This window comes from Corvus kubaryi, unplaced genomic scaffold (genome assembly GCF_017639235.1).
Source record: "Corvus kubaryi isolate FWS band 111438036 unplaced genomic scaffold, C.kubaryi_AGA036_p1.0 37262, whole genome shotgun sequence".
In the NCBI taxonomy this organism is placed as follows: domain Eukaryota; kingdom Metazoa; phylum Chordata; class Aves; order Passeriformes; family Corvidae; genus Corvus; species Corvus kubaryi.
In genome coordinates, this window is record NW_024581078.1 from 1639899 (window position 1) to 1648892 (window position 8994).

The 8994-nt window shown below is 65.7% G+C and overlaps 2 protein-coding genes across 2 annotated transcripts in view; one reads left to right on the top strand and one right to left on the bottom strand.

Moving 5' to 3' along the window:
* Nucleotides 1-3797, top strand: part of NCAN (neurocan) — a 14912-nt gene extending 11115 nt beyond the window's left edge. The window contains 9 exon segments of the mRNA XM_042024498.1: nt 38-681; nt 863-979; nt 1138-1251; nt 1427-1585; nt 1666-1748; nt 1833-1977; nt 2683-2865; nt 2980-3168; nt 3171-3797. Of these exon segments, the coding sequence (XP_041880432.1) occupies nt 38-681; nt 863-979; nt 1138-1251; nt 1427-1585; nt 1666-1748; nt 1833-1977; nt 2683-2865; nt 2980-3168; nt 3171-3244 (1708 nt within the window). The 3' untranslated portion in view covers nt 3245-3797.
* A 675-nt stretch (nt 3798-4472) lies between these two features.
* Nucleotides 4473-8949, bottom strand: HAPLN4 (hyaluronan and proteoglycan link protein 4). The gene is made up of 4 exons (XM_042024499.1): nt 8832-8949; nt 8104-8466; nt 6968-7270; nt 4473-5413 (listed from the first exon to the last, which is right to left on the bottom strand). The coding sequence occupies exons 1-4, from the start codon at nt 8947-8949 to the stop codon at nt 5082-5084; spliced, it is 1116 nt and encodes a 371-aa protein (XP_041880433.1). The 3' UTR covers nt 4473-5081.
* Between the last annotated feature and the right edge of the window lie 45 nt (nt 8950-8994).

Consider the following 8994-nt stretch of genomic DNA (forward strand, 5'->3'; position numbering starts at 1 on the left):
CGGCCGAGCCTAGCCAGGAGCAGCCGGAGGGATCCAGAGATACGGCCGAGCCTAGCCAGGAGCAGCCGGAGGGATCCAGGGATGTCGGGAATGGCGCAGCCGAGCCCAGCAGCGAAGCAGCCGCGTCCACGCCGGCCTGGGAGGTCCCCTCTCCGTCCCCTTCCCCCACGGCCACCGAGGTGGTGCTGTGGGCCAGCACCGAGCGGCCGGAGGAGGTGGCGGTGCTGGAGCCGGTGGCCGAGGAGGGGTCCACAGGCTTCACTCCCCCAGACCCACAGCCCACCCACCGCTCGGAGCCGGAGCTGGGGGCAGCCGAGCAGCTCCTCCTGTCCCCCCCGGGCCCCCGGCAGCCCCCCGCCACCCCCGGCGCCCCAGCTGTCCCCAGACACGAGGATGCTCCAACAGCCCCCGGCGAGGAGGACTCCTCCGGGGAGGCCAAGAGGGAAGAGTCCCCCACTGCCCTCGGGCCCTGGCCGTCCCCCAGTGCCCCCCACCCACGGGGGACGGAGCCCGCCGGGTCCCCGAGCGCGGGGCTGCTCTTTGAGCCCTCCGCGGAGCCAGAGCTGGGGGGTCCGGAGGGGTCCCCGCTGCTGGACGCCGACAGCGGCAGCGGGGAGGAGCCGGCGCTGGAGGAACGGGAGCTGCTGGCCTGGGTGGGCACCGGCAACGCCAGCGGGCACGGTGAGCTGCGGGCACCGGGGCTGGTGGGCACGGGGATGGGAGGTTTTGAGGCGGAGGTTTGGGCGGTGTCGCTCTTTTCATCCGAATTTCCTCGCTGGGAGCCGACGGGATGGGAGCGGGGATGGCGTGGGTGGCGCCGCGTCCCCCCAGCCGGGCTCAGGGCACCGCTGCCGCCCCGCAGCGCCTCCAGACCCGTGCCAGAACAACCCGTGCCTGCACGGCGGGACGAGCCGTGCCAACGGCACCGTGTGCGGCTGCAGCTGCGCCCCGGGCTTCACCGGCGAGAACTGCGAGATCGGTGAGTGCCCGGGCACGCTGCGGCCCTGGCACAGCGCGGGGGCGGCTCTGCGGCTCCGAGCGCTGCGCGGAGCCCCGTCCTCGGTCGCTGGCACCCGAGGGCTCGGGAGGGTGGCGGCGGAGATGTCGCCGTGCCCACAGCTCGCGGTGTCCCCGCAGATATCGACGACTGCCTGTCCAGCCCGTGCCAGAACGGCGGCACCTGCATCGACGAGATCAATTCCTTCGTGTGCCTCTGCCTGCCCAGCTACGGCGGCAGCCGCTGCGAGAAAGGTGGGGACAGCCCCCAGTGTCCCCCTCCCAGCCCGGCTTTGTCCCCGCGGGGACACGGCTCAGCCGCCGTGGCTTTGGGGAGCCTCAAGGGGACACAAACCCCGCACGGCGCCGCTCCCCGCGGGGCTGAGGGCCGGCCCCTTTCTCTGTGGCCACTGTCGCCGTCTCCCCGCAGACACGGAGGGCTGTGACCACAACTGGCACAAGTTCCAGGGGCACTGCTACCGCTACTTCGCCCGCCGGCGCTCCTGGGAGGACGCGGAGCGCGACTGCCGGCGCCGGGCCGGGCACCTCACCAGCATCCACTCGCAGGAGGAGCACGGCTTCATCAACGGTGGGCTGGGGGTCCCGAATCCCCCCTCCCCGGGTGCTCCTCGCCTCCTCCATGCGAGCCGCGGGTGCCTCTTCCCGCAGGCTTCGGCCACGAGAACACCTGGATCGGGCTCAACGACCGCATCGTGGAGCAGGACTTCCAGTGGACCGACAACACCGGCTTGGTGAGGGCCTGTGGGGGGTCGGGGGTGGGCTCAGGGTGCGGGCAGGGGGCGCGGGGGGTGTCAGCCTCTCTGGTGGCCCCGCAGCAATACGAGAACTGGCGGGAGAACCAACCCGACAACTTCTTCGCGGGCGGCGAGGACTGCGTGGTGCTCGTGTCCCACGAGATCGGCAAGTGGAACGACGTGCCCTGCAACTACAACCTGCCCTACATCTGCAAGAAAGGCACAGGTAGCGCCCGCCCGGCGTGCCCAGCCTGGCACGGCCTCATCCCGCAGCCCTCGGCATCCCTGTCCCCATCCCGCAGTCCCAGTGTCCCCATTCCGCAGCTCCTGGCATCCCTGTCCCCATCCCGCAGTCCCAGTGTCCCCACTCCACAGCTCCTGGCATCCCTGTCCCCATCCCGCAGTCCCAGTGTCCCCACTCCACAGCTCCTGGCATCCCTGTCCCCATCCCGCAGCCCCCAGGCCCCTCCTCGTCCCCAGCAAACCTTTCCCAGCCCTTCTCCCAGGCGAACTCCAGCAGCTCTCCCCTAAATCTCCATTTTTCCTCTCTCTTCCCCCCCCCCCATGATCAATCCCTCCATCCACACTTGGATTTGTTTAATTTGCTCCCATTAAAACCCATTAAATTCCCATTCCTTACCTCGGGAAGTTCCATTAACCTCCAGCTGCTCCTCCCCACCCCGCGCGCTAATGACGCCCCAATAAAGCCATTAATTAACCAGTTAAACCCTGGGGACACCTCGCTGCCACCCTGATGGACGAGCCTCTCCCAAAGCCACCACCACCACCACCCGCGTCCCCGGGGATGCAGGGGGAAGCTCATGGTGGCCCGGATTGGTGCCCCTTGTCCCCTCCCAGTAACTCCCAGTAACTCCCAGTACCTCCCAGTACCGGGGGGGGGTGACGGAGCTCTGCGTCCCCTCCCTCCCAGTGCTGTGCGGGCCCCCCCCGGAGGTGCCGAACGCTTTCCCGGTGGGAAAGAAGAAGGAGAAGTACAACATCCACTCCAGCGTGCGCTACCAGTGCCAGGAGGGCTTCACCCAGCGCCACGTGCCCACCATCAAGTGCCACAGCACCGGCAAGTGGGACCGGCCCAAAATCCTCTGCACAAAACGTTAGTGGGGGGACACGGAGGAGGGGGGAAGGGAAGCCGAGCCGGGGGTGTGGGGGCATCACGAACGGTGACCTGACCCCCCCCGCGTGCCCCGCCTTGCCCCCCGTTAGCCAGGCGGTCGCACCGAGCGCGGCGGCACCGGCGGCACCGGCACAGCCACCCCCACCACCAGCACCACCACCACAAACCCCGCAAGGAGCGGCGAAAACACCGCCAGCACCTCCGGCTGGACTGGATGGAGGAGGGCCACTACTTCTAGGGCCGGGCGGCGGCCACCGAGCACAAGGGGCCCCCGTGGGATGTGGTGACGTCCCCCCGCCCCTCTCCCACCCCCTCCCCGCCCCTCTTTTATAACCCCTTTTTGGCTTTAGCTCCTTAGGATGCCCGGCCCCGTAGGGAATAGGATCCGGAGGGGGCGGCTGCGTGTGCGTCCCCAGCCCTCCCTGCATGTCCCGCGCTCAGCCCCCCCGGCCCGGGCTGGAGCCCCCAGCCCCGCACAGGGACCCCCCCCCAGCTGGGCTCTGTCCCTGTCCCCAAATCGGGGCTAAATCAGGCAGCCCCCCCCATATCCCACCTCGGGCGGCTCTGGTTTTTTTAGAAGCCCCCCCATTTCCCTGCCCCAGCACCCCGGGGTGTCCCCGCGGCCGGCACGGGGTGGGGGTGGGGGGGGGACACGGTGCCTCCGGGGCCACTGTCCCGCTCCGCGCCTGGTTTGGGGGGTGTTTGGTTTGGTTTTGTCCCCTTTCCGTTCGTTTCGGGTCCCCGTTGGAGTTGGCGTGTGTGTGTGTGTACGGCGCTTTCTGATCTCTGCTGTTTGCGACGTGACTGCCGTGTCCCGACCCCCTCCCCGACCCCCCTCCCGACGCCCCCTCCCCATTTCTGACTCTGCCTTTCTGTACTGCTGGACATTTTAATAAATTTTTTTAACAGTTGAGCGAGCCCTGCGCTTTCCTGGGGACTGCGGGACGCGGCCCCTGCCCGGCGCCGCTGCCCGGCTGCCGCCTCTCACCGCACCCCATTAACTCCGAGCAAACCCAAACCCTCTGCCAGGGCTCCCCGTGCCAGCTCCGCCGCCTGCTCGCCGTGAATCACCGCCGAGGTGGCCGCCACGTGGGTCCCTGTCGCTGGCCAGCGTGGCCGCGGCGTCCCCCTCAAGATGGGGAGGTGCCGATGGATTTTTTTGGGGTGATTCCTGCCCTAACCGTGGCTGCGGGGGTTGCAGCTCCCACCCCTCCCTCTGTCACCCACCCCCCGATGTTCCCCTGCCCCCCTGTCACCCGCGGTCCCCGCTGTCCCCTCCCAGGGCTGTGACATCCCAGCAATATGCGTTTCCATCACTCATTAAAGGTGATTTATGGGCTGTGCTCAGCTGGGCCGGGCCTGGAGGACGCCCCGAGCCCCCTCCGAATCCCGGGGTCCCCACCCCTGTCCTGCCACCCGCCACGGTGGCCCCTGGTTGCTGCCAGCGCTGTGACACCCCGAGGTGGCTCTGCTGCTGCTGCTCCTTGGATCTAATCCCGATAAATCCAAGGGTTGGGATGCTCTGAGCGTGCCCAGATCGCGCTGCGAGTGGGGGCTGTCCCCCCAAGGACACAGCAGAGCCGCGCTCAGCTCTCCAAAGCGGCCGAAGCTTTTATTTCATCTACGTCCAGGGCTGCCAAAGCCTGCGGCCGGTGCCCGGCTGGGTGGGCACAGGGGCCGCTGCACTCCCTCGGCCCTTCCCTGCTCCGGCCCCGGCCAAGCCAAGCGCGCAGGAGCCGCCCCGGCCCCGGCGGGGGCTGGAGGGGCTGCGGGACCCCCCCGGCTGCCACGGCACGAAGCCAAACCCGGTGCCGCCAATCCTTGCCCAGGGCCAAGGGAGGATTTCGGGGGACCTGCGGCACCTCCCGGGGGCGGTCAGCGCTGTGTGACCGCGGGGACAGCGTGAGGATGAGGAGGGCGGGGGCTCTGCGGCCCTTTAGCACATGCAACAGGCGCGTCGAGAAGCGAGAGCTGCGAGGAGCGGGGAGCCAGCCCCGGATCGGGGCGCAGGCTCCTGGCCGGGCTCATCAAACCCTTCCCGTGCCGCTGCCTCAGTGTCCCCAAGCGTCCCCGGGGGCGACAGCCCGCGCTGCTCGCACCTCTCCAGCCCGAGGCAGGGGCTGCCCGCAGCTCCCCGCACAGCGCGGGGGGGATCCCCGGCCAAACCCGGGGGGTGCTGCCGATCGCTCCGACCCTCACACGCGCTTGGGGTGCCCCCCTGCCGCCGCGGGCGGGGCTTCTCCGGCCTTTTTGAAGCAGTACACGCCGAACAGCTTGTACTTCTTGTCGGGGAAGCCCAGGTTGCGCACGCCGGGCTCGCGGCCGCCGCAGCGGGCGCGGGGGTTCACGATGGGGTAGCGGATGCTGCCGTCCTCCAGCCAGCCGGCCTCGCAGCGGTCCAGCAGCTGGATCTTCCAGGCGGCGTACAGCTGCCCCACCTTGGCCACGGCCGCGCCGTTGTTCTTGCACGCCTGCACGGCCTCCGAGTAGCTCAGCTTGCGGAAGGTTTTGAGGAAATAAACTTTGCCTGAGAAGGGGGGTAAAGGGAGGGGGGTGTCGGTCTGGAGCAGCCTAGAGGCAGCGCGGCGGCGGCGCGGGGTGGGGTGAGGGGTACGAGTCCTGTGGAGACTCCCGACATATTTCTGGGGGGACTGGAGGTGAGGGGTACGAGTCCTGTGCGGACCCGAAAACATTTGGGGAGTTGGGGGTGAGTGATGGAAGCGCTGTGGAGTCCCCAAAACGTTTTGGGGGCTTGGAGAAGGTGAGTGGAACAAGCCCTGTGGAGCCTCCAAACAGATTTTGGGGGTGCTGGAGGAAGCAAGAGGTACCAGCCCTGTGGACCCCCAAAAAAATTTTGGGGAGGTTGGAAAACGTGAGTGGGACCAGCCCTGCGGACCCCTTGAAAATATTTTGGGGGTGCTGGAGGAAGCAAGAAGTACAAACCCTGTGCACCCTCAAAAACATTTTGGGGAGGTTGGAGCAGGTGAGGGGTACCAGCCCTGTGGACCCCCCGAAAATATCTTGGGGGGCTGGAGGGTGGCACAAGCGCTGTGGACCCCCTCCAACACATTTTGGGGGGGGGTTGAAGAAGACCCCACGATGCGCTGTAGCCCCCCCAAATTATTTTTGGGGTGGGGGGGGGATGGATGTGGCGAGTGCCACAAGCCCCGTGGACCCCCCAACCCATTTTGGGAGGGGCAGATTCCCGGGGCTGGGCAGCGGCGGTGCCACCCCCGGGCGATGCCCCCCGTTGTTTGTCCCGCCTGGCACCGTTCAATAAAGCCCGGCCGGGCCCCCCCGCGCCCCCCGGGAGGGATTTGTGGAGCCCCGGAGCTCTCCCGGCTCCCATCTGTCCTGTGCGGCCCCGGCCTCATCCATCACCGGCTGCTGCAATTCCCTCCAGCCCCTGGGTCCTGCTCGAGAAAGAAGTTTTGCTTAAAAAAAACCCAAAAAAACCAAACCCAAAAAACCGGTTTTTCCTTAAAGAAAAGAGGTTTTTGCTAAAAAACCAACAAAATAAAAAAAAAAAGGGGGGGGGGGCGGAAGGTTTTGGCTGAAAAAAAAGGAGGTTTGGATTTAAAAAGAAAGAGGGTTTGGGTGAAAAAGAAGAGATTTTGGATGTAAAAAAGTGGTTTTGGCTGAAAAAGAAGAGATTTTGAATTAAAAAAAGAGGGTTTGGCTAAAAAAATTAGAGATTTTTGCTAAAGCAAAAGGGGGTTTGGGCTAAATAAAAAAGAGGTTTTGGATAAAAAAGGAGGGTCTTTCGCTAAGAAGAAGAGGTTTTGGATTAAAAAAAGAGGTTTTGGCTAAAACAAAAGACGTTCTGGATAAAAAAGAAGAGATCTTGGCTAAAAAAGAAGAGGGTTTGGATGAAAAAAAGGAGGTTTTGGCTTAAAAAACCCAGGTTTTTTGACTAAAACTCGGCATTCCAGCCCCACAAGTGATGCCGACGGCTGCTGGGACCCACAACGCTGACCCCCTCCGGGGCTGGATTCCAGCTCCCTCCTCTCTCCCTCACCCCTGAGCACCCTCCCGGCTGGGCGCTGCCATCTCCGTGCCTCAGTTTCCCTCTGCCGCTCACCGTTGAGGTTGGAGGTGAAGCAGAAGGCGTCGTAGTGCTCGCTCTCCTTGTGCCGGTAGCCGTAATTCCGGACGCCCACGGGCGTGTCCTTGCGGCCGCACTCCTCGCGTGGCCGGGAGATGGGATACTGCACCGAGCCGTCCTCCAGCCAGCCGGCGTTGCACCAGTCCATCCCCTCCAGCCAGGCCTGGTGTAACTGGTCGTGGGACGCCAGGATCCCGTCCTGCTCCAGGCACGCCTGCTGCGCCTCGTGGAAATTCAGCGTGTAGCGCCCCAGGCGCGGGTGGTACGGGAAAATCACTCCTGGGGAAGGTGGAGAAGGTGCGGCGGGGTTGTTTTTGGTTTCTGGGGGGTTGTTGTGGTGCTGGATGAAACAGCGGGGTCAGTGCCAGGCTCGGGAGGCCGCGGGAAAATGGGGATTGGGAGGGTTGGGAGAGACGCCTGGAAAATCGCCCGCGTTGTCCCCCACTGCAAGGAGGTTTGGGAGATCCAGGGTTTGGGATTGCAGGGACCCCCGGACTCCGGGGGGGGTCTCCTCTGGGATTTGGGGTCATCGGTGGTGCCCGCGCAGGCTCCAGCCGAGCCCTGGCACTCCCTAACTGCGGCTCCCGAGCTCCCAAAGAGGAGCTTTCCCCTTTCCCAGTCCCAAAGCTTTGCCTCCCCGAGCCCCTAAAAAAGCGTTTTCCGCTTTCCCAACATCCCAGCACTGCCACATCCCGGTGTCCGGCTGCTTTACGAGCCCATGCCACCCCCAAACTGCGCTCCCCGAGCCCCTAAAAAAGCGTTTCCCCCTCTGCCACCCCCCAAACTGCGCTCCCCGAGCCCCTAAAAAAGCGTTTCCCCCTTTGCCACCCCCAAACTGCGCTCCCCGAACCCCTAAAAAAGCGTTTCCCCCTCTGCCACCTCCCAAACCCCTTAAAAAGCGTTTCCCCCTTTCCGAACACCCCGGCGCTGCCCCATCCCGGTGCCCGGGAGCTTTACGAGCCCGTGCCACCATCACTCTGCGCCTTTTACGAGCTGTCACCGTAAACCCGCAGCACCAATAAAACCCCAAAACAGCGGCCGTAAACCACGGGAAGAACACCGGGCCGGGAAGATCCCACACCGGGAAGCCCATCCCGGCCACCCCAAGCTACCTTCGAGGTCCAGCTTGACCACGCCGGTGTCGTCCTCGAGCTCGTTGGTCACCTCGCACTCGTAGCGCCCGTAGTCCTGCAGGGTGACGTTGCGGATGATGAGGGACGCGTCGCCCACCCCGTCCTCTTGTAGGGCCGTGCGACCCCGGTAGGGTCCGAACGCCCTCCGCGCCTTGCCCAGCGCCACGAACACGTCCACGAAGGCCATGGGCTCGGTCACTTTGGTCCACTTGAGGCGGATCTCGGCCGGGTCGTGCGCGGACACGTCGTAGTGGTAGCGGCAGGGCAGGATGATGGTGCCACCGCGGTGTGTCACCACCTTGCCCGGCGCTGTCTGCACCACCACGGCCCCGCTGTCACCCTCTGGAAAGGGACACGGGGCTCAGCGAGGTCGCTGTGCCCAGCGGGACCCGCGGCCGGCCCAGGGCTGGCGCAAGGAGGGGGTTCAAAGTAGGGGGAAAAGCAGGATGGGGGTGTGGGGCCACCTTTTGGGGGGAATTCCTCTCTTTTGGGGGCTTTGCAAACCCTAAGGAGAGTTCGGGATAATCCCAGGAGGGTTCCCACGCCCTGGACAGGACAGGGGGGACACAGGGGACGCGTCAGAGACCCGGATCGTGCTTTGATGCGCATTAAACCCAACAACCCAGAGGCTGCAGGAGGTGCTCCCAATCCCAATCCCATCCCCAATCCCAGCCCCAGGATGCCCACGGGATGCCGGCCCCACTCACCCATCACATGCACCACCTTCTTCCTGCCCCGGGCGTTGAGCAGCGCGTCGGAGGCGACAACGGCGGCGAGGAGCAGCAGCGCTGCCGGGCCGGCGGCCCAGGGGCTTTGGGGACGCATCTGGGGGGGGACAGCAGCGCCCTCAGCCCCCTCCAGCCCCCCCCC

Excerpts from the sequence above, each read along its gene's own strand:
- HAPLN4 (XM_042024499.1), bottom strand. The coding sequence starts at position 8,949 with ATGCGTCCCCAAAGCCCCTGGGCCGCCGGCCCGGCAGCGCTGCTGCTC. Across the intron at positions 8,467-8,831 it reads GAAGGTGGTGCATGTGATGG|AGGGTGACAGCGGGGCCGTG; the intron begins GTGAGTGGGGCC and ends GTCCCTTTCCAG. Across the intron at positions 7,271-8,103 it reads GGTCAAGCTGGACCTCGAAG|GAGTGATTTTCCCGTACCAC; the intron begins GTAGCTTGGGGT and ends CACCTTCCCCAG.